General features: G+C 31.1%; 1 protein-coding gene across 7 annotated transcripts in view; it reads right to left on the reverse strand.

Annotated features, from left to right (window-relative positions):
* Nucleotides 1-4,681: 4,681 nt before the first annotated feature.
* LRFN5 (leucine rich repeat and fibronectin type III domain containing 5) overlaps nucleotides 4,682-25,770 on the reverse strand; it is a 223,658-nt gene continuing 202,569 nt past the window's right edge. For 5 of the 7 annotated variants that reach the window (XM_012767072.3, XM_012767070.3, XM_012767068.3 and 2 more), the window contains 2 exons: nucleotides 22,163-23,567; nucleotides 15,115-19,511 (listed from right to left, as the gene is read on the reverse strand). In XM_012767072.3, coding sequence (XP_012622526.1) covers nucleotides 18,569-19,511; nucleotides 22,163-23,547 — 2,328 coding nt within the window. In that variant the 5' untranslated portion in view covers nucleotides 23,548-23,567 and the 3' untranslated portion in view covers nucleotides 15,115-18,568. Of the gene's footprint in view, nucleotides 7,065-12,429; nucleotides 12,474-15,114; nucleotides 19,512-22,162; nucleotides 23,568-25,770 lie in introns of those variants that run through there. The other 2 variants (XM_076004066.1, XM_076004065.1) reach the window with 1 other exon arrangement.

A 25,770-nucleotide genomic window follows, 5' to 3' on the forward strand; every position in this document is an offset into this window, starting at 1 on the left:
TGTAATGTTACAATAACAATAGGGGGAGAATTAAACTGTTTAGGAACAGAGTTTTTGTATGCTACTAAGGTTAGGTTGGTGTCAATTCAAATTATGTTGTTATAAATTTAGGATAATATATATAACTGTCACGTTAACCACAAATAAATTATCTATAGAATATACACAAAATAAAAAGGAATCAAATGGTTCACTATAAAAAATCAACTAAACACAAAAGAAAGTGATAATGAGGGATAAATGAGGGACAAATAAGATTTAATAAATACAGAAACTGAATAGCAATATGGTAGAAGTAACTTTTTTCTTATCAATAATTAATTAAACTCTCCAATCAAATAGCAGGGATTGAAAAAATGGATAAAAAAAATCATCCAATAATATACTGGACATGACTACCAAGACCAAAGGCATAATTCATTGAAAGCAAAAGAATGAAAACTTAATTCCATGTAATAATATGTAAATAATAATCAAAAGAGAGCTAATGTAGCAATAGTAAAATCATACAAAATAGCCAGTTAGTGAAAAACTGTTATAAGTGACAAAGAATGACATTATAAATTAATTAAAGGGTCAATTTATGAAAAGAATATAACAGTTATATATATATATATTACTGACAAATAAAGCCCTAAAATATGAAGCCCTTAAAATATGAAGCAAACATTGATAGAATAGAAGGTAGAAATAGTCAGTTCTACATTAACGCTTGGAGACTTCAATATACCACAGTCCTTAATGGATAGAACTGACTTACAGAAATGAAAAAAAAAATTATATATATATATAATAAACATTTACATACCAGCAAATTAGATAGCCTAGATAAAACTAAGAAATTCCCAGAAACACACATATTGCCAAAACTGACTCAAGAGAAAATAGAAAATCTCTACATGCCTATAGCAATAAAGACATTGAATCAATAACCCAAAATCTCTGAACAAGAACTAGAGATGGCTTCACTGGGTAATTCTACCAAAGACTTAAAAAATTTGAATCAATTCTTCTCAAACTCTTTCAAAAAACAAAAGCAAAACAAGCAAATAAAACACAGAAGAGAAGGAAACTCTTCTTACCTCATTCCATGAGGCCAACATTGTCCTCAAATCAAAGACAAATCAAAAGATAAAGATATCACACAAAAAACTATTCACTAATATCCATCATATATATGGATATTATATATCCTAATGAATATAATGCATTATGTATATATATGGACATTCATTAGGAGCTGTTTTTGTATGCTATTAAGATACACAAATATAAAAACAATATATATTTGCAAAATCCTCAATAAAATAATAGGAAAGCAAATACCACAGCATAGTCAAAAAATTATGCACAATGACCAAATGGGATTTATCCCACTAATGTTATGGTAATTACAAATAGAAATTCAATCAATATAATACACCATATTAATAGAATAAATGAGGAAAAAATACACATGATCATCTTAATTCATGCCAAAAAGGTACCTGATAAAAATCCAATACTGCTTTCTGAAAAATATACTGAAATTACAACAAAAGAGAACTTCCTTAACATGATAAAGGCAATTTGTGAAAAATTCACAGCTTACATCATACATATCATGAAAGAGTGAAAACTTTCCTCTAATATCAAAAGTAATAAAAGAATGTCCATTTTTACCACTCATATTCAATATTCTACTATAATTTCTAGCCAGTAAAATAAGACAAGAAAAATAATCCACAAGAAAGCTACTAGACTAATCAACACATTCAACCATATTACAGGATACAAGATCAACAGACAAAATTAATTGTGTTTCTAAATATCAGCAAAACATTGTTGAAAGAAATCAAATAATTCAAAAATAAATATAAAGATATCTCATATTCATGGATTAAAATTTTTAATATTTGTTGTCATATCAATACTGCCTAAAGAAATCTACAGGCAATATAATCTCTAACAAAATTCCAACAGCTCTTTTCTCACAAAAGTGGAAAAGCCAAACTTAAAATTAATATGGAATTGCAAGGTGCCTTGAATAGCCAAAACAATCTTGATAAAGAACAAAGTTGGTAGACTCACATTTCCCGATTTCAAATTTTACAAAGCTATCATAATGGAAACACTGTGGTACTTATATAAAGACAGACACATAGACCAATAGAATAGAATAGAGATCCCAGAAGTAAACCCATACATCTATGGCCAACTAATTTTTGACAAGACTGCCAAGTCTGTTAAGTGGGAAAAAAATAGTCTCTTTAATAGATGGTGCTGGGACAAATGGATATCTACATCCAAAAAAATAAAGGTAGACCTCTATATCACACTATCTGCAAAAAGGTACTCAGAGTAAATAAACCATTTAAATATAAGAAATAAATCATAAAACTCTTAGAAGGAAACACCAGAGTAAATCTTCATGACCTTGGATTAGGCAAATAAACACCAAAAGCTTGAGCAAAAAAAAACCAAAAATACCTAAAGAAACTCAAAAAAACTAAAAATTTTTCTTCATTAAAAGATAATATCAAAAAAGTAAAAAGGCAATCCACAAATTGGGAGAATTATTTGCAAATCATATATTTGATAATGGGCTGATATTCAGAATAGATAATCAATTCCTACACCTCAACAAAAGACAACCCAATTTTTAAAAAGGCAAAAATTGGAGTAGACATTTCTCCAATAAGATATACTAAGGACATCAAATAGTGCTTAACGTCAGTAGACGTTAGGAAAATACAAATTAATCACCAATGAGATACTTTATGCTTACTAAGATGATTATAAAAAGTTGGAAATTAAAAATATAGAGAAACTGGAACACTAACATCCTCACAAATTACTGGAGGGAATGTAAGTGTGTGGAGGGAATGTGTAGGTATGGCAGAAAATAGTTTGGCAGCTGCTCAAAAAACTCAACAAAAGTCTCAAAACTAAAGCTATCATAGGACCTGGCAATTCCACTCCTAGATATGCACCCTAAAGAGTTGAAAAACTGGAATTCAAATAGATACCTGTAGACCAATGTTCACTGAAGCATTATTCATAGTGCCCCAAAGGCAAAAACAACACGTGTCCATCAAAAGGTAAGTGGATAAACCTCAAACAATATTCTCTCTCAAAAGGGAGAGAGAAAAAGAGAGAATATTATTCCTCCATAAAAAGAAGTGAAGTTCTGAGGCATGCTTCAACATGGGTGAACCTTAGATATGTTACAATAAGTGGAATAAGTTAGATATAAGAGGACAAATATTGCATGGTCCCACTTATATGCAGTATCTATAATACACAAATGCTTAGAAAGAAAAAAAAGTAGATTAGAGTTTGTCAAAGACAGGGGAGGGAAAAATGACTATTGTTGCTACATGGGTACAGAGTGTGTGTTTGGGATGATGAGAAAAAATTTAAATTCTATGAAAAATGTTTTTAAAATCGTCTTTTAGAAGTATTTAAAATAGATGGTGATTATTGGACAACAATGTGCACATAATTAATGCCTTTGACTTCTATACATTAAATGGTTAAAATGTTAACATTTATGTTACATGTTTTTGGCAATAAAGAACACTTTTAAGAAAACAGTGCAAGTAGTCTCCCTAGATATTACACTTTTATATTAAATAAAACAATCGTGTGCTAGGGAATTTAGTTGTACATAACATATTGTGCCTCATTTGCACTTTAAAATAATTCCATATGCCTTAATACACACATAAACACAATATTTAATCAGTAGATCCAAGAAATGTCAGTATAAATACATTTTGGAAATAAAAAAGAAAATAAAAGTTAAGTAAGCACCCAGTATAAATAAAACAGAATGAAAGAAGAAATCATTTGAGTTTATAAATATACTTTATAAAAAATTAATAAAAATGTGTCCTAAAACATTTCATGTATATGAAATGAGATATTATGTGATTTAATTGACAATAAAACATCAAAACTAATCTGAAAGCTACTTAATTATAGATAAAATAAAATATGAAAATTATTTAAGCTTTATTTCCACATGTATGTTATTGCTTTCAACCAATAACTATTTATTACCAATCTTCAGTTTTACAGATTACTATGAATATTAAAAATAATGATTTATAGATTTTCAAAATATGAACTATAGTTAAAGTGTTAAGTCCACTTTCATACCTCATATGCTATATCTATGTCTCATTCAAAATACTTTTATCTGTATTTCTTTTGTCTGTGCTTGATGTACTTTATAATATACTATGTGTAAGATGTGTCATAAGATGTAGGCATTCATAGTTATGTATTTTTAGCACCTGGAATGCTTCCAAAATTATTCAGAAATGTAACAGAAATAATATAAATGGTTTTCAATCTATGTCTATTTACCTTACCATTGAGACTATTGATTAGATCATTCTTGTACATTATAAAGTTTCAGCTAAAATAAATTAATTGTTCCCACTTCCTTTCTTTTTTTTTTTTTTTTGAGACAGAGTCTCACTTTGTTCCCCAGGCTAGAGTGAGTGCCGTGGCTTCAGCCTAGCTCACAGCAACCTCAATCTCCTGGGCTCAAGCGATCCTGCTGCCTCAGCCTCCCGAGTAGCTGGGACTACAGGCATGTGCCACCATGCCTGGATAAATTTTTTTTGTATATATATTTTTAGTTGGTCAATTAATTTCTTTCTATTTTTAGTAAAGACGGGGTCTTGCTCAGGCTGGTTTCGACTCCCAACCTTGAGCAATCCGCCCGCCTCAGCCTCCCAGAGTGCTAGGATTACAGGTGTGAACCACCATGCCCGGCCCCACTTATTTTCAAAATATTGTTTTGTGACTTTTTGTAGAACTTTTATTTGTAAATGATCCTTAACCATATCTAGTTATGGGCATACACCTGTGCTCTCTCAATCTTAATATAAGAAGTAAATATCATTCCATAAAAACAATCAATTATTGCAGACCTTGAGCATCAGAGACTGTGCCTTCCTCTTCCTTATAAACATTTTAGAAAGAGAAACCACCTATATTATGAGTGTCTGAGTAATGTTATTTGAATGCATGCATCAATGAAAATTTTAGATTCAGAGGTAGGGTATATAGGGTGAAAATTTGAAATGACTAAGTTTAATTTTAGTTCTAACACACAAAAAATTGTTTCTTAAGAAACAATAGTGTGAATATCCTGAAGAAATGGAAGTAGATGATAGGTCAGGCTATGAACACTATGTTGTTATTATCATCAATAAAAGAAAGAATAAGTGCCAAGGGGTGGGGGGAGGAAATGCAAAGGAAAACAGGATAATGTGATTGAAGAAAAGTATCAGGCTTTCACAAGAGAAACCTTAAAATGTAACTCTGTGCTGAGATCCAGGAAAGCCATTACTATTCCTGGTTCTTTCAATATGTGTTTAAGGAGAAAAGTTTTATACAACAGGTAGGGATTTTGAGAGGTAATGTTTATTGTTCAATCTGTCTCCTTTTTATCACCATAAATATTTACGTATGCAGATGCACACACATCCATAAGCAGGATTGTTTCAGGGCATAAACGTCAAGAAACAGAGAATTATGCAAATTGTCCAATGTCACAAACTAACTACAAAATTGCAACTCAAAACCTGTAATTTCTGCTTCAGTTTTGTGATTTGTACATCTGGAAATATGTGTCTGGGAGTGTGTGTGTGTGTGTGTGTGTGTGTGTGTGTGTACGTGCATGAGTGCATGCATGTGCATGCATGTACCCATGTTAATGTGCCCTCTAATCGCTGACATTCTGTAACCTCTCCTTGGATGCTTGTATATTTCTTGTTAGTCCAAGAAATGTGGACTGGATAACAGATTAACCTAAATTCCTTCAAAGGCAAACAGTTTTCTAGCTTTTTTGTTTTGAACTTTTTAAAAATATCAACTACATATTGCTTTCAATGATAACTACCACAACTGTCAAGAAATAGAAATATAATATTTAATATTTTAGAGAATCTGATTCAATTGGCAATAACCATGCTACTTATGATATTTTTATTGAACTTATTGCTTATGACATGTACTTAGTAATTTATATGCATTTTCCAATTTTATGCCAATATTTATCCCATGACAATATGGAAAATTAGAGTGGGTAAGTAACTGGTCAATTCACACAGTTCAGGCCTGCTTCAGACCAGGTGCAACTCTTAAATGCAAAGCTTGGATATTGTTTAATAAGACTTTTGAAATTTATTAGCCATCAATGATAGCTCAGTTCTAAATATGCTGGTGATAAATGCATGATTTTCCTGTCCTGGAACTGTGCAAAGTTTAAGAAATGGGCACTTACACTGAAACGTAAGGCCTGAAATTATCCAAAGCTCTTTTTGTCTGGCTCTCTAGAAAAGCAAGGAATTAATTTGGATTAATTGCAGCATGTCTACTTTGATCTTTTGGGAAGTTTCACTAGGAGAAGGCAGCCTGCATCACTTTCTATCTTACACTGAGTCATGAAAGTGCAATACATTTGTTTAAATAGCTGTCCTGCTCTCCTATAGAATTGAGTGGACCTAGTCATGGAAGAAATCATTTCAATACTATAGAGCAATTTGTGATTTTTTAAAGGTTTTTCCACTTCCTAAACATAAAACAGTATTATTCGTTTTTGCAGTAATCATTTCACCATTCATACTTGAAGCAATAGGTATTTCCAGAAATCAGGCAATGTGCGAATTCTGTCATAGTAAAACATTTATTTGTTAAAGTGGTATAGATTATTCAAGATTCTACAGTCTGTTAAATCATGGATGGCAATGTAAGATGGATTGATACAGAACTTGATGCCAATGTAGGCTTTTTTCTTTCTTTCATAAAAAAAAAAAAAAATACTTGTAGGCCAGAAGAAAAAAATTTGGTTTTAAAAGAGGATGAACCATGGTCTGATAGAGCCAGTTCGGCCAGCATCAGAGACTTGCGCCTCGGCTCCTGTGGACAATTTCTTCTAGGACACCAGTTCAACAATCAGCCTTTGTGAATTGAAACATTTTTGAATTTTATCCAGTAAAAATATCAGTGGCAACTTTTTTCAGGAGAGAGAGAAGAAGTGGTGCTCTTCAGATTAACTCCAGCCTCTGGAAAAAAGAAAAAGAACAAGAGAAAGAAAGAAAACACACAGCTAATAAGACCATTGTACTAGCAATCTGGAAGTTACTGAACTCTAAGCACCCAAACAGGAGTTTCTTGCCATAAAATAAAAAAATATACCCTTGAAAAATATATAATCATGCATATCAATATGTAAAATTATGTTTCATTATTTCACATTGATGAATATATTAAAATATTACTTTAAAAAAGAATTTTAGGAGATGAGCCTAAATTATGTAAGTCAAATAAATCCAAATTATGGAATGGCATTTTCCCTTACTTTGGTTGTCACATTTATACTCTCGAGGTAAGATAAGACAAGTGATGATTTTATTCAATAATACATGCCATTTAAGTTTTAACAAATATTCGTAACAATTTTTAAAATATGAACATCTTAGATCAAATTTGTTGAAGGCTATGAAAATCTAACTAAACTCTACATTTGTTATATTCTTCCAAAAACTTCATATAATAAAATTTTAGAAAAATTAATTCATACATTTAATAATAGTAAATACTATTATTCATCTTTACTAATTAGTTCTTCTTCACCCACAGAACAAATAAAATAAATGAAAAACTTACAATAACTCACAAGCAAAGGCACTCCATGGCTAACTTAAACAAGATTTTGAAAGAAAATGATATGAAAACAATTTCATAAAAATATTTCTATATCAAACCATGGAAATATTTTTCTTCTAATATGGGTTCTAGTCTTCATGGATTTAAAATATTTTTAAAAATTCTATCCTTGAGAAAGATAAAATAATTTTTAATAAATATATTTTTCATATATATGAAATAGAAATAATTTTTCTTCTCTCCATTCAAAAACAACTGCATGTTCAAACTTTTGATTTGGGGATCATAAAATGCATGGCACAAACAAATCATGAAATATAGATTACTTAATATTAGTTTACTTAATATTCTATATACAAAATGCTGCTGTAGAATATATTTGAATCACTTGTGATCAGTTTTTAAAATTCATCAAAGTTATTTTGATAACTTTATGTGATAAAGGTAGATAAAATGCTGTAGAGATTTTATTTAAGAAAATATTGCAAAATTATTTTAATCTGAATAAGGGAAATTAATTTGGGCATAAATAGTAATTTTTGAAAACTAATATGGGACACAATCAATTATTGAAGATTGTTAAGGGACCAATGTGTATCCTATTTATAAAAATAAATAATTATCTTGGAAACCACTGAAATACAGACATCAATCACTATCATACATTACCTAGAATATACTAAGATAAACATTGCAAAATCATGTGAAAATATAATGGTATATGTCACTAAATTCTCCTTTATTGGTTTCAAAGCAGAGCTTATATTGGTAATATTTGATAACAACTTTTTTCCTTTTGATATTCTAATAGCATACCCCCTTTGATAGAAAAAGTGTAATTTATTATATCAAATTTCAAGTTACAAAATGTAATAAAATTGCAAAAAATTCAAGATACTTAAAAGAAAAATATATTGACCATGTAACTAGTTTGACTTTGTAAGTAATAAATCCTCCCAGGGTAACAAATTTTAATTTAATTTTAAGTTAATAATTTTATAAGCTTACATATCTTAAGGAGTTTTTTATTAAATTTCATATTACATAATAACATTATTAACAAACTATGGAATTAAAAATTTAAAAATCTTGTACTATCTCTAGTAGTAAAGATAGATTTATATAAATGCTGTTAATTTTGAAGTCTAAGAAGTAACAAATATTTTTTGAACTATGAGGGTGTGCCCGGAACTTACTATCATTATTGGAATGATGATATAATATGGAGCCAAATAAAAACTGGTAATGGGTAGGACATCTAAAATAATACTTTTTAGTTAAATTATCAATAGGCAAACTCTTAATTCCATAAATATCTAAGCATAAAATACAAAATCACAATACCATAACGAAGATAAAAATGAAATAGACTATAATAATTATAATAAAATTTCATAAAAACTAAAAATAATTGACTTGTTTCTCAACAATTAAGAGAAGGCAAAATGTACTCATATTGAATGGATTGTGGGGAAATATTTGTCACTGCCCTTATTCTGAATGTAATTAGGAACTATGAAACATTTTGATCTTACATAGCCTGGGTGTCTAAACATGGAGAAAGTTATTTCTAAGGTCATTGCTGACACCAAGGTTCTATTTTTTTTTCTGATTTGGTGTAGTATTCAAATAAATATGTCAAAAGGTATGCTTTAATTATTATAAAATAGTTGAGTTTTCTACATATTTGTCAAAAAAATCACTGGAGAGGAATTTTCATAGAAAACCCACTCCATAGAAGCAAATCTTTTGTACTATCATTCTCACTTGGAGAAATATAGAAAGTATATTCACTAAGTATTTGCTTTGATCTTTGGCTCCTATTTCATATATTTTCCTACTTTGTGTTTTCTTATAGTTTTTGAATGTTGCTGTTTATTTATGATCAGCATTAACTGTTTATTAATTTATATATTAATAATTTCTCTGAAAAAACTATACTCTTTTCAAGGTTAGAACATCTGTACTAGAGATTTTATGATCAACTTTAAATTTCTGATTGATATTAAACAGAATAATTATAAGTCAAATTTACTAAAATCAGGAAGTGATATCTTTAAGGTCGGTGTTAGCAATCCCAGAATGTCATAGTTCTTGGGCGTATTTGCACACACACACGCACAGGTCGATAATGCAGACGTATTGGTTTGAATATAGCAAACATTTCTTAAGAAATTGTATTTAAGGCATTTTCAATATAAAAGCAAACTAGTCAACTATTTCTATCATTACTGCCAAATATGGCATATCTATTGTTTTACTGTGTTCACTGTAAGGATAAAATTCTTTGCCAAACATAAGATTAATTTATATGTAAGTATTAGTTTACAGGTAGAGTAATTATGACTAATTTTATCAATGATTTATTCTCCCCTTGCTCTCGATTCATCCTAGCGTGCTTCAGATGTTATGATGTTAGTATAAAAGAATTTTATGAGATACACTGAAATATTTCAGGTTCACTCTATATCTATATCTATTCAGGAATACTCCTAAAGAAGAAAATTGGCATGGGGCATATTCTGGCTAATGGAAATGAAATAAGTGTTTTAACTTTCTGTGTTTTCAATAAATTCACCTGGTGGGTACCTCAGTATGATTAGCTACGGAAAACACAGAGCTAAGAAGCTACGATCAAGAAGGGTTCTTTGCTCAGCCTATCTCACTTCATTCACATGGTAAAATGCAACTGCCAAAGTGCAAGGCTATGAGAAGACTAAGAGCACACAGGCCACAGTCCCTTCAGCGGGGGAATCATTGTTTGGTCCTGTTGACAGCCACAGAAATGATCGGCCTGCTCTAGCAGACCTCACTTACCAAGGACCAAGAATAGTTATCTTGAGGTCATGGAGTAACTTAAATTTGATAACAGAAATGTAACAAGAAGCTGGTTAATGATTGAATGATGTGTTGCCACTATATTGTACTACAATTATTCTTTGTGGATTTGTTTTTCTTGCTAGTGTTTACAGAAAGAAGAGAAACTTAGCTCAAGTATGGAAGGAAGTTTTCTATGATATTATGGCACAGCCATTAGTTTCATAAAAATAACTAAGGAGAGACTCAGCATGAAGTTTTTAAAAAGACGACAGTTTATACATACATTCGCTATGTAAATCTAATGCAAAGGATACACACACAACTTTATTACATATTGAAAGAGCTAATCAATGAAAGATTATGAATCAGAGTATGAGTATTAGTATCATGGTGGTAGATAATGATCGTTTTACAATATTTAATTTTTAAACTATGTTTTCTGAATTTTTCACAGTTATTACTATTTTCTTTAGGATAAAAAAATCATTATTAAAAAATCTTATGGGCTGATCACATTAGCAAATCCTGCACTATTTCTAGTAGTAAAGACACCCAAAGAGGTTACTTTTCTCTAAATTCCACTATTAATAGTGTGGTAAAATAAATATATAAGCACAATAATATATGATGTGCCCTATCATATGCAAATATTTGGGAAATTTTTTAAATTGGTAATTGAAAAATGACTTAGACATTAAATCTCCCGCTTCCAAATTTTGATTTAACACTTAGCACCAATCTGGATTTTGCTACTGACAGGTTAATCATCTACTTCCTAATCCCTTTCTAAAGGTATCCTAAATTCCAGCTCAGCTAGATGTTCAAAGTCACATGATAAATGAATTTTCAAAAACGAAAGACAGAGATATAGAGGGAAAGAAAGGGGGGCGGGAGAGAGAAGGAAATGTGGGGAGAGAGGTTAAGATTGATGAAATAAGGCACCTTCATGCAGGTCAATTCAGTATACACAACAGAATATAAAACATGTGTCAGACATTGTGCTACTGTTTTCAGTGAGCCATCTGTTCTTTCTTTGCAATGTAAGAATAGGATCCTAAATTCAGTAAAGAAATGATGCATGAAAACACTTTTTTCTTGATTTGGGGATGGAATTCATTAGGGAAGATCCTGAAAAACTGAGGAGGTTACATTTTTTAAAAAATATGAAATCATAAAATATAAGGTCCTATTTTTACCTACCAACAAATAAATCAATGGCCCTTTTTAGATCTGTTAAAAGAAGAATTTTTGTGCCAAACCTCAAGCAAATGGCTGATGCTTCCAGCTGTTTGAACAGATTGCTAAAGTGCTGTTCTGCTCTGGAAACACACTTTCCAATCCAATTAAAATGCAGGAATCAAATACTCATTTGAAACTTCCAAAAAAAAAAAAAAACACTCAAGAAGAGTAATTGGTTGATGACAAAAGGAATACTATGAATATTTCATGTGTAGTCTTTTGCTCCATTTTAAAGAGGCTTCATTCATTTTAGATAACAGTGAAACACTTCTGTTCCTCTGTTTCCAGTGAGGCATAATGCATCATCTCAGCTTCTATTAGGATGTAGAGGTCAAGGACAGGAGCAAATACATTCCCATCAAGCTGTTGTCTTCATGTTTGGAAAGATTTGTAAAAATGCACATTATGTCATATAAGAGTGATTATAAGAGTGACCCCAAAGTTCCATCTAGCATTATTAGCATTACTTTTATTTCTTACATTATGAATCAGAAAGTTTAGCTAACATGAAATATGTCTAAATTTAAAAATTGGACATTCACTTAAACAAACTTAACCTCAGTCTGCACTGTTGAACATTCCAAGTATCTTTTAATGGAAAATTTCAACAAGTTACATAAACTAGCAGACCAAAACTTAAAAATCCATTTATAAAAGAATATATGCATTTGTGTTGCAGTATGTAACAGGTAATAATCTCACCTGCGTTTCCTGGACAATCTGGTCAACATTAGTCAGCAAAGCATCTGGGAATAAAATTTTCAGTGTCATGAACAATTTATTTTTATTTTTTAAGAAACAGATTCTAAATCACTTTTCAATGAAATTTTGGTAAGGGTCCTACCAAGAATTAACAAAGATTCATCTAAACTATTTTTTTTAACTTACCAGTTCTTAAGTTACTTGCCCTTGACTATTATTTCTTAGTTGTCTATGACTAATTCCTGATACATAAAAGTTAAAAGGAGAATTTAAAAAAACATTGTCCTAGTAACTAAAATGAGTGATTTTCAATGTGGAATATACTATTCCTGCCTGACTCAAAATAAGCTAATTAGGTTTCCATTCATTTTCCCTACTCACAGTTTACACTTCAACTATATAGTTTCATATGATTAATATGGAAAAATATATCAAGGAAACAAGAATCCACATAATAAAATATAGTTTAAACATATTCACTGCATGGAGTATAAAATAATCACTTGTAATATTAATCATCATTCAATACTCACTCCTCAAATAGTGCATTTACCAAGTACCCATTCATCCTTATGTAAAACAGCAACATTCTAAATACAAACATTCTGCTTTTAAATGTCTATACGTATGCTCCATTTATCTATAAATGTTTAATACCATTACATAAGCTTGCATAGCACGCATTCTATTTCTTTCCAAAATTTTTTCTGCTTAAGCAAATATTTCTAATTATTTAGAAGTGACACATGATAAGAGAAAACTAGGTGTCTAAGGGAAAGTTCATTTTCAAGGTTCACATATGAGTACAATGACTCTAGGACAAAATATTTTTACAAAACCTCCAGAAGAAATTTTCATGTAAATTTACAATGGCCTCTAGAGATTAGCTTTTACCTGAAAGTAATAATATGACATACTCACATCATGGAGAAAAAAATGATTAGGGAATTGCATTATGGCAGAGCCAACATAGGATATTTCATAATCTCCTTGACTTTACTCAATTAATTATTTATTAGACATACTCTAGAGCAAAAACACAATATCTACATAGCCTATGTGTCAGGTAAGATTAAATATACAACCACTTGAAAACACAATTACTTTAAATGAAAGGTTCTCCATGGCTTTCTCCTGAATGTATTTGAAAATAGTTTGTTTTTGTTTTTTTTAAATTCATGAACATAACAGTAATTTGAAATGAACACATGAATTTTGACAGGTTGTAGAAATGGTTATCATTAGGAAATTTAAAAAATTAAAAAAATAAATTTGCACTGAGATTTTATATTCCATTGTTATTTGATAAATAACAAGTGTAATTTTACAGGTTTTGTGACACCCCATCCATTCAATCTTAATTCTTACATTAATAACAATCCATATTGCAGGACACAAAATTATGATTTTAACTGATTAATTTTATGAGTATAGAGTTTTATGCATCTATATGGTACATATATAGATATTTATATAGTACATATATACGTGTATAACTATATACAGCATATAAATTTATTCCATGTTAACTTTATATCTTCAATTTAGACTTTCTAATACCTGAACATAATCAGAAGACAATAGTATGGTGATTATATTGATTATTTGCATAATTTGATAAAACTGCAAATGCATTCACGTTACCTTAATGAGGTAATTAATACTTAAATATATTCCCAGTTATAAACTGATATTTTTCTATGTCTCACTTCAAATAAAACCACATTTTTAGGATGATTCAATCACAGTGATATGTTTACCACTTTTTATGTTAGGTGGTCTTCTGTACTGCTGCAAGGAGGATTGATTTCTGTTCCAAAAGAAATTAAAAAATAAATAAATAAGAGACAAAAAAGAAAGACCTGAAAAAACTAATTACATATATAATCCCAGCATATATTTATCTAGCATGGGAAGGAAAGAACTGAGTAACCTGTCCTTTGAAATTTTTAAAAATCTAGTTATTTATTTTGATTATTCCTTCTTTTCTCTATGCCATTGCTAAAATGACATATTTCTTTTCCATATATTTAATTACAAGTAACTAGCATTATAGGATATATTATTAGGGTTATTAATATTAGCAACCTAGTAGGATAAAAAAAAATATCCTTTTCACATTCAACCCACCTCTGTATCAAGTCCTTTCCCCCAAACACTTAAATACACTCTCAGCAAAAGCTGATATTTTTAAGGTGGAATCATTGTTCTTGAGGCACAAGGGATGGTTGAGCAAGGGAAAGAAAATATACAGTCTTTATTCTGTCTAATATAAATGAATATTATTTTCTTAGCATTATAAAATTCAATTGGAAATCAACCAAACCAAAAAGACAATGGGCTTGTATCTACTGTCTTCTTAGAAGAAAGGGCTCATTTGCACAATTCTACCCACAAGAAGATGCTTTATTTTGTGAATTTTTTAAATTATTGACATTTTAAAGTTTGTTTATAACTCTAAATAAATAGAAGGGAAATACTTAAATTTAGGAACTAGAAGGAAATTGATGTCAACTTTGTGAAAATTACTCTTAAATTTTTTAGGTTTATAAATGAAATAGTTCTTTCTCATAATTACAATCAAATAAAATAATTAAAATTTATATTAGAAGCAAGTGCTTTATGAGTGATTTCAATTGAAGAGAATATTATTTATAAAAAAATTAAAGATAAAAAATTCCTGTACATAAAAATAATATATTTAATTTTTTAAAATTCTTTAAAAATTTGTGGAGAAAGTATGCATCTTTCAAAGATTAGACTTGTTATATTTAGGGATTTGTCAAAATAATTTAAAACTTACATTGTAAAACTTTTTAAAATAAAATATATTTACCAGGTAAAATATATTTTAAAACCAAGTAAAATCATCTGTTTTAAAGATAAAATAGCTTATTTGGAACTCCACTGACTCCATTCATGGTTGAAAATAAAAAATAGGACATAAATTGGCCACAATGTGGGTCTTACTGTATCTAATTTAAATTGTATTTAATATATTTGTATATTTTTAGACTAAATATAAATAATATTCATCAAACTAAAATTTGCTGCTTCTTAGAATTTTGAGGTAGCTTTAAATCTTCATTATCCCTCTATGATGCTCCTGTAATAAATAGCAGTTTGGTATGTTAAATTAGGGGACAGTTATTCAAAAGGAACAAAAACAATACAAGAACACGCTTTTTAAAAAAATGTTTGAAGAAAATACCTTTTAAAACATGCTTAAAACATGCTTGGAATAGCTATGCTAACATAGTACTTTGTTAGTTTGTTTTCACATTGAACATGCTGAAACCATAATGTAACATGGCTAAAATGAAAAAAAAATTAAGAACAAGGGAGTAAAAATGATATATATAATCTGCATATAGTCAGCAACAACAAACAACAAACCACATGCTTCAGATCACATATACATGGCTGTTTAAATGATAAATTCAATAAATGGCAGAAAGAAAAACAAGAAAACGACAGAGAATTTCTACCTTATAATATAATATCCAGATCACAAATCTCTATTGTGCTAATTAATCAAAATTTTCATTTCCACACCTCTCTTGCTGACTATCTATTAATTTACTCATTCACTCATCTAAGCAACTATTGTGTTTCAGACATTATAATAAGTAATATTATCCCCAATTTTCCCACAGATTTATTTTTCAGTCATTTCATACTGCAACTGCTCTATGCAAATAATTCTTCATATATTTATAAACAAATACAAAAACCATTTTACCATCTTAATAAGACCATATTTTGTTAATTTCTCAAAATATAAACTTTTTAAAAGACAAACACAGGTCAGAAATTCACCTATCATTTTAAAGAACAAGTTGTTCAAGCATTTGGTTTAAATACCCTGAAAATGGTCTGATCAAATTAATAAAAATTAAATTATTTTCAATAGCTATAGTCAAAATAAATTTCACATTTTTAGATATCATGGTTTTAAATATCTATGAGAAATAAAAGATATTTAATTAAAGTTTCATTAGGAACATAAGCAGGGCATTAATTTTAACAAACACAAGCCACTGAGAAATACAAAATAAGTTCCTTCATAGATTGGAATAGATATGCTAAGCTGCTCCATATGTTGCATGAATTCAGAGCCTTTTATCCTTGATCACAACCTTCATAATTCCAAAAATTTTCTCTTTGTAGATTCATTTCGTTAAGCATTAAATTTTGAAAGCTTTTGTATATTCAAGATTTTTTAATACTGTGCTGATAAATCTAGGAAGGGAAAAGTAATAGGCTTTTGACAATCAGCACCTTGTGAAGAATTATGTAATTGATGTTAATTAAAAATGTTTAGTTGGGATTAGACCAGTATTACCGTAATAGTATTGAAAATACACTTCACTCTGAGTAGTGCTTAGATTTCATAAACTATTACCTACACATGTGATCTCATTTACTCGTCACAGGAACTAGAGACCTAAACAATGAATGGTGATTAGGCTTTGCAAATGTGAAAAACAAACTTTTCAGAAAGGGAAGCAGAGCAGAGAAGTGATTTAGTAAATGCCTAAGATAATAAAAGCCCATGGGACATTTTTTTAAGACTGGCACTGAACGTAATCACTAACTGCTTTAATCTTACACTCGATTGAATAACATCATGATAAATCTCATATGATAAGATGTTCCTCTGTCAAGTTAAAATTAACTTATATAAATGTTTATATGCTTCTAGAAGACGGAAACTAATGATTCAACATTCCTCATCTGTGCTTTAAATGGTATTTCAAGTGATCTGAAAGAGTTAATAAACTTTTACTGTTATAAACTTTAACTTACTCCCAGGTAGTAATTTACAGAAGACAGGAAAGTATATCTTATTATGGCTAAAATTTCATGTTCTGTGTAAGGTAATGTGTCTAAGTTCTCACATGAGCCTTATTCTCAAAACAAAACAAAACACACTTCACGTTAACCCCACTTATGAATCTCCAGTAAAATATCAAGTTAGCATATAATTAAGTTTTCAACAAGTAGATACGAACATTTATCTATAGACCTTGATTATAATGAATTTCCAAGAATACCGTATTATCAAGGAACAATATTTTCTGACTAAATTTAAAATTCTTTTGTAAAACCATGCATTCTCACTGAGCTGCATGATTTTTAATTAAATTTGTCACAGGTTTTGGTTAGAATAATAAATGCATTTACTTTAAGAGAGAAACATTCAAATGCAGAAGTATAGTGCAAAAAAGAAAAAAGCCACTATCTGGTTAATGAGCAATGACTTTATATCACTTAAAAATGTAATGAGAACTCCATTAGAAGTTTTTAGTTTTTTTTAAAATTTTAGTTGGTGATAAAAATGAGCACCCCTTTGATACAAGAGAAGTCTTGTATTTTTGTCTCCCTCTTTAACTTGCATTAAGAGCCATATAAAATTCATTCACTCAGCTAATGTGTATTAAATGAATGAAAACACTTTCATATGTCCATGTAGATGCATACGGAATTGTGGTCTGTGACTTAAAACTAATTGGAATTTTTGATAAATGAAAAATAAATGCCATTTTCTTCTTTCCACTGAAAATAACTGTGTCATGGATTAGAAATATCTTAGAACTGTTAAGGCACCTGAACCAAGGATGTTGTTTAGAAAGATATTGATTTTATTATTGTCTGGGTATACTAATTGACTATTATGTTTTAAATAACAAAACAACATGGGGTTTTCTCTACAACATTTTCCTAAAAACAAAGGCAAAACCATTGCCATTGAAAGAAAATAGTCAGTCTATTCATTAAAAAATACCAATTATCCATAGGTGGTCCTTTGTAAAATTGGAGAAAATATCATTTTTATGTAAGACTTTTTTTTTTTCCTATGACAGCTTCCATTTTGTGATCTGCTGTTGCAGAACCTAGAAGTTGGTCCTAGCATAGGGAAAGGCACTGCTGCTATCTCATGCTTTTTTTTCCCCTTAACCATTTTATTGATGTTACCTTCCAACATATATATACATATGTTGAAATATATACCCTAGAAGATTTATACACAACCTGGGCTCTATTAGCCATGTATCAGAGAGACAAGACTGGAATTACAAATTCCAATTGCCCATGTGAGTTCTCAAACTGATTTTTCATTTAAAAGAAATATAGATTACACAGAGCTTTCCAATATCCACTCAGAATTTGAAAGAGTTGCTTTTCCACTATGACCATCACAACTGTTGGACTGAATTAACATCCCATTCATAGACATGCTTCTTTTAGAAAATAGTCCACATGTGTTCGGTGAGTTAATATAACAATAGTATTCTTTTAATTCTCCATTCAGGGAGTACCTGTGCCTTGCTCTGGATCTCTCAGCAGGCAAAGTGAGAAACTTACTTGGCTTTGTATGTGCTCTTTTAGATGAGGGCTCCTCTGTGGTGGAATCAGGAGGTCGGCTAGCTAACTGCAATGCAGTTGAGTTGTTCCTGTTAGTGTTTTGGGACTCAACATTTGTGACAGCTTCATTCTGTGGTTCGGTACTTGGCTTTGTGCTAGTCTTTCTTTTCTGCTTTTGGGACACAGAAGTGCTTGAAGTCCAAGAAGGAGGCAAAGCAGAGGTAGTGGTAGAGGAGTCCTGACTGGAACAAGTTTCTGAAGATTGAATCACATTGTCACTGGCAGCTTTACAACACTGGGCATTCTCTTCATGTCCCACAGCTTGTTTGGACATGGACTGGGGCAGTGTTACACTGCAGCCTTGAATCTGAGCCCCATTAGTTTGAGAATAAACATTGCTAACCTTGGTAACCTTGTGTTGCCCATTATTGTTACAAACCTTATACCGGATCATTAGAATGATGATGAAAACCAGCACAGATGCTACAATTATTCCCCCAATAATAATAATCATGGTGCCTCCCAAAAACTGGGACTGCATGAAATGGCAACGCACATAATCCTGTTCCGTAGTAAACTGGATGCAACCCACGACTCTTGTGGCAGTGAGGGAAGTGATGCCATCGTCATATATGGCCAAGACACATAAGTCATACATAGTTCCAGCAGCCAGATTATTGACCAGAAATGTTTTGCTCGTAGGAGGTATCATTCTGAAGGACAATGGAATTTGTGTTAATATTTAAAACAAAATAAAACATTTACACACAAAGTCATTATATTATGTCCTTAGTTCTGTCTCATTTTAGTATTCATTAAGACAAGCACATTTATAACAGATATGAAATATGGGAGAATGATCTAATCTTATATTTACCCAGTTAAAATGACTAAAATTCATTGTTGGAGTCTACATTATAATAATGGTGCCTGTACTATGCCTTGACAAGCTTACTAATTACATTGCTTGGCAAAGTAGAACTCCAAATAAAAGCCACTGCTAAAAAAATTATTTTTGACAAATTGCTTTTGAAAGGTGTGAGCGTGACATTATCTGACTACTAAACAAATCCACTTAGCACTTACAACACCTCTATGACTAAAAGCCAATTTGAAGGAAGTGAAAACACTGACAAGAACATTAGAAATCAGAATGGAAAAGTGTTCCAGAGCATTTATTCTCCAAATCAGTATTAAGCCTGTTTGGAATGGTATCCACTAAACCTTTCTTAATAAAATTAAGATAAATAATAATATTGAAGTGTTTTATTTACAGACTCATCCTTTTCTAACGCCTTTAATACTTGGTCCCCTGTATGCTTTTATGTATAAATGAAGATGATGAAAAGTACATACATGAATAATATTAGCCTAGACATTTGAACGAGGGAAGGTTGTTGACCGGATCTTAAATCCCTTGTCCCACTGTGTCTTAATTCAAATTTTCATCAGAACACAATTTCTAAAATGTAAAGAAAGTTTGCAGACATCTATGAATCCATTTCATTCTAAAAGGTTTTTGTGGATGGCTATTTTCTAACTTTTTTTTTCAGTTGCGACTAAATATGTTCTAAATAAAAATTAATTAGAAAAAAAAGATTTGAAACCATATTTTCTTCTCTGAAAGTGAGTTGTAGAAATTTCAAAATTTGGTAATAGAGCCTAAACTATGTGTCCTGACTTTCAGTTCAGAGTTAGAATAATTATATAATTGGGACTGAAATCACCACCATTTAGCAGAGTGCGTGACAAATGCCAGGTATTACTAAGAACTTCAAATACATTAACAATTAATCTTTACAATGATCTTATGAGACAGGCATTATCACTATTTCACATATGACAAAAATTAGGGTCATAGATTCAAGCAATTTATTCAAGGTCACATAAAATTTACTTATCGTTGCAGGATTAAAATCTTGGTATTTGGAAAATAAAACCTGACTTATTTCACAGAGCTAATGCTTAAAATATATAGACAGTTCAGCAGCTACAGAAAGGTGAGGGGTGGGCATAGGCACTTTTCCTTGACAACAGATTAAATATCACAGAGATTATGTGAAGAGCTTGATATGACAAAAGCAAACTACCTTATGCTAATATACATGTAGTATATATCCCCATATATTTAGTGATTAGAGGAATATTACATAATATTTAGTCTAATCTCTTCCTTACAACAATTAGAAAATTAAAACTCAGCCAAGTAGAACCTTGCCCAGGATTGATCATATTGCAGCTACGATAGTTTTGTTTTTTCCTACTAGCCCACGCTTATATTTTAAAATTACTCTCATTTACATATGTGAGTGAAATAAAATTATATTCAAGAATTCACCTGGGTATATAAGAACTGAACTGATCTGATTTCTGAAAAGCTTCAAGACCAAAAAAAACCCCATCAAAACCATGATTTTATATTATTTCCTAGGGGTAATAAAATAATCTACAACAAATGAAATTATATGAAGGAATAAAACTGTGTATTTCCAACTGAAAATTGGACAAGATGTGACTATAAATCAATGAGGCTGAACTTTAGAAAAACATACCAGAAATTCTTTAACAGATGCAAATTATCCATCATTACACTTGCCTGGAGATTACATACTTAACTCCAGTGATACTTTCACTGCTCAAAATATTTGTAAACTTTCTCTTTGGAACTGTCTTAAGAACCGGTGCACATGAGATAGAGCATACACACACACGCACACACACACACACACCACACATACTCATCACTCAGAAAATCAGTCTCATTATTTTATAGTTACATCCTATTTTTGACCATAAATGGCAATACCCATCTTTGATCACCCACCTTATTCACAAGACTTGGCTCCAAATGGCTTTTGCTTGTTTCCAAAATTCAAATTCACCCTCAAAAGACGAAGATTTGCCACCACTGAGGATATTCAAAATAGTGTGATGAAGGTTCTAAAGATAATTCCAAAAGTGCTTTGAGCAATGGCAGCATCATTGGGATAACGGTATAGCTTCCCAACGTGACTTCCTTGAAGGAAAGAACACTCGTGTGGATGTGTAAATTCTGGTATGTTTTTGAATATTTAAAATAAATCAGTCTTGTTCTCTGATAGTCACATCTCTTAGATGAGGGGAACAAAACGTTAAGTCAGCATAATATTAAATATAAGTTTAAACTCTCTATAAACAGCATCATTCAAAATATTTCCCCACAGGTATTCACCACCTTTTACAAACCTTACATTATACATTTTAAAAAATGGAGTGCTATAATTACAACACAGAAGTACTGTCAATTAAAAAAAATCAGTAGTCCATTAATAAGCCCTACATTAAGATGCATGGTAAGTAAACAAAGTTGCTTAATTTTTCTTACCTGTAAACAAGGGTGTCATCAAAAGTACCATTGTACTGGATTTGAAACATACGTATCCCAGGGATATTTCTTTGAAAATTGAATTTAAGCAGTGCCGTTGATGATGTTGCCTCTGCCACCACAATTTTATCTTGACTCATTTTAGTATCACCATTACTACTGCTTGCATTAGACCCTGACTTGGTAGAAGTTGAGATATCTGAAGAACCGGGATCAGGCTCATGTATATGGTTTGTACTGTTTAGTAAGTGAGGGAGCTTAATTATATGAAGATCCACTGTTTGTGTTGCTTCGCCAGCAGGATTGGAAGCAATGCAGGTAAAAGCACCTGTATCCTTTACAGTTGTTATAAGAATGTCAAGTGTTCCATTATCATACACCAGAGATCTTGTTGCATTTGAAATAAGCTTCCCTTCAGGGGAAATCCAGTGAATTGCAGGTTCAGGGTCTCCCCTGGCTTTGCACCTCAGTGTTGCCCTTTGACCCTCCAGGACTCTCATTTCATGCGTGTGACGTGTAATGAGAGGAGGCTCACACAAAAACTCTTCCTCGGGAATTGACCAAAAGTAGCGTCCAGTTAAAAGTGCAGGAGAAGCACAGGTCTCTAGGTCATCTTCTCTGGACAGACGCCTCAACCACAACAATTCACAATTGCAATGCAAAGGGTTTCCACCAAAACTTAATGCAAAAGTAGATGGGCTTATGATTCCTGAGGTTGCTAGTACCTGAGCTCGCTGAAAGAGAGGATCAGGTGGTAGCTTCTGCAATTTATTTGATGTTACGTCTAACCGAGTCATCTTGTGTAAGTGGGAGAAAGTCCCCTTGGGAATGTTGTCAATCATATTGTGATCCAGACTAAGGGTGTGCAAGCTAACCATCTTCTCAACAGCATCCCAAGGAATGGTTTCTAGATTATTATATGACAGATCCAGCTCCTCAAGGGCAAATACATCATCAAATGCTGTAGAAGAAATTAAAGTCAGCTGATTGTTGTTCAATATCAAATGATGGAGATTGGAAAGACCACTGAACATATCATTTGTAATTTTAGTCAATCTGTTGCTATTCAAATGCAAAGCCCTCAAATTTCGTAGGTCAGCAAATGCATGAGGTGTAATAAAACTTATTGTATTCCTGGATAGTGTCAGGTCCACCAAGCTAGTCATGTTGGCAAAATCTTTCCTTTTAATATTTGTAACAAAATTGTCTGCCAACCGCAGTTCCACAGTTCTTCTGTCAATGTTTGGTGGAACAAATAAAAGCCCTTTCTTGGCACAAAGGGTTGCAAGATTAGGAGACAAAATTTGACAGACACAACGCTTTGGACAGATCTGAGCTCTCACTGCTATGCCAATGAAAAACAAATAAAAAAGAAATTTTTCCATTGTAGATCAGATTTAAGAGCCTGTAATAGAAGACACAAAATATAGTGTTAGCATCTCATCATTTAGCTAATATTGCTATTCCTACTAGAATAATATTTTAATGCAATTTTGAATATGGAAGTATTTTTATTATTTAAGAAAAAGTATTTATATTTATTCTGTACTAATGGGTACTAGAGATAAATAATATACCAGTCATGGCTTCATAGGATTTAAAATGAAATGAAAAAACAAAGAAGTCAAAAGGTTATTATAATTATTTTAATTAAGTGCCATTTTTGAAACATGTACAGGGAACTCCATGAGTGTACAAAAACCAGAAATTCAACCCAGACTAGAGGGCTAGTTGTTTAGGAAAAATTCCCCCAAAACCTGAAGGACATCTTGTTTCATAACGAAGTTCAAAAAATGAAGAGGCACATTTAAAGATTTGAGAGTAGTTCAAATCACTATAGAAACAATAAATGACAGAATGTGCTATTGAGTTGACCTTGTAGCATAACCGTTGAATGTAATTACTTATTGATTAAATTTTTTCATCTTTATAAACTATCTTGACATGGTTTAACTTTCACATCCTAACTGCAAATATAGGATATTATGCTCAAAAATGATAAGGCTGAAAACTTGCCACAATAGCTTCTAGTTTCCTACATTACAATACTATACTAGTTATAAATGAGAATTTTTGAAGATAATTTACGGAAATCATCATCAAAATACTCAACGAGTTCAATAAGATATAATATTCTGTTTTCTTTCTCTTAAAATCTTAATGCATTGGTATTTATCCAAATTAAATTTAAAAAATAAACACTTTGACAATTTTATTTTACAGTTTGACCTTCAGTATATGCTATCAAAATCTCTCTTCAAAATAAAAATAATATATGTGATTAAATGTCTTCATACATTTCATGAAGTTTTAAAAACCAAGTGGGAAAATAGCTGTAAAAATCACCCAAATTTTATTTGAATATAAATGTGAAATATGGAATTATTCCAGAAATACTGTGCCTAGTTTTCTAAATAAAGCATATTGTTTATAACTGTGAATTATTTATGCCTATTTTATGCCATACTAAATGTGGTTGTAATTAACAACAATGATCATTTCAACAAATATAGATAGAATCTTCTGTTCTTGACTAACTAGTATTGAACCAGCTTTTCCATAATAAACAATGACAAACAAAAGTACAAAAATATATAAAACACAGCTTTTAGATATTGGAACTAATCAAGCACATAAATGTGATCCTTGAGATAGTAAATGAAAATTTAACAAACCCTATAATTATTCCTGGAGACACTTTCCAAACCACAACACAAGAAGGGGAAACAAGGCAAAGCGTGAATCGTCTTGTTAAAGTGAAGAGACAGAAACTGGAGAGCAGAGAGTCTCAGGTGGCTTGAATTTGTGGGGCAGATTATCAGAGAGGAGTTACTGAAGCAACAGCTTCAGAAATATATATAGGTGGAGACAGAGTACTAACCATCCTCAAACACTGATAAAAAGGGAGGAAAAGAAAGTGAACAAAAATCCAGTGACCTGTGGAACAATATTAAGAAGGCAAACACAGACACACACACACACAGACAGACACACACACACACACACACACACACACACACACAATTGCAGTATCAGAAGAAGATGGTGAGGCAGAAATATATTTGAAAAATAAAAATGAACAATTTTACAAGCGTGATACAACCTATAAATGTGATTACAACATATAAACCCAACTCACCATAAAGAAATCATGCCAAGACATATCATAATAAAATTGCTGATAACCAGAGGGAAAAAAAATCTTAGCAGCAGTCACAGAAATAAGAAAGATTACAATAAAATAACATGAACAAAATGAAAGTAACTGCTGACTCCCCTCTGACTTCCCTTTGTAAATAAAGTGAGATGGAAGTTAATGAAAATGTCTTTAAAGTGCTGCAAGAAGATAGGAAAATTTATCAACCTAGGTGGCGTTATACCTTTATAAAAGATGAAAAAACAAAGTAAAGAATTTTTAAAGAAACTGAAAGTTTCATCACTGGCAGACCTGCACAATGAGAAATGTAAAGGATATTCTCTTTAGGCTGCAGGAAAACTAAATCAGATGGAAGAAACTTCAATCTTTACAAATGGATGAAGAACAACAGAAATGACATATCTGTAGATAAGTATAATTTTTTGTTTTTAAGAGATGAAGTCTGGCTCTG

Source organism: Microcebus murinus, chromosome 6, assembly GCF_040939455.1.
Source record: "Microcebus murinus isolate Inina chromosome 6, M.murinus_Inina_mat1.0, whole genome shotgun sequence".
NCBI classification, from domain to species: domain Eukaryota; kingdom Metazoa; phylum Chordata; class Mammalia; order Primates; family Cheirogaleidae; genus Microcebus; species Microcebus murinus.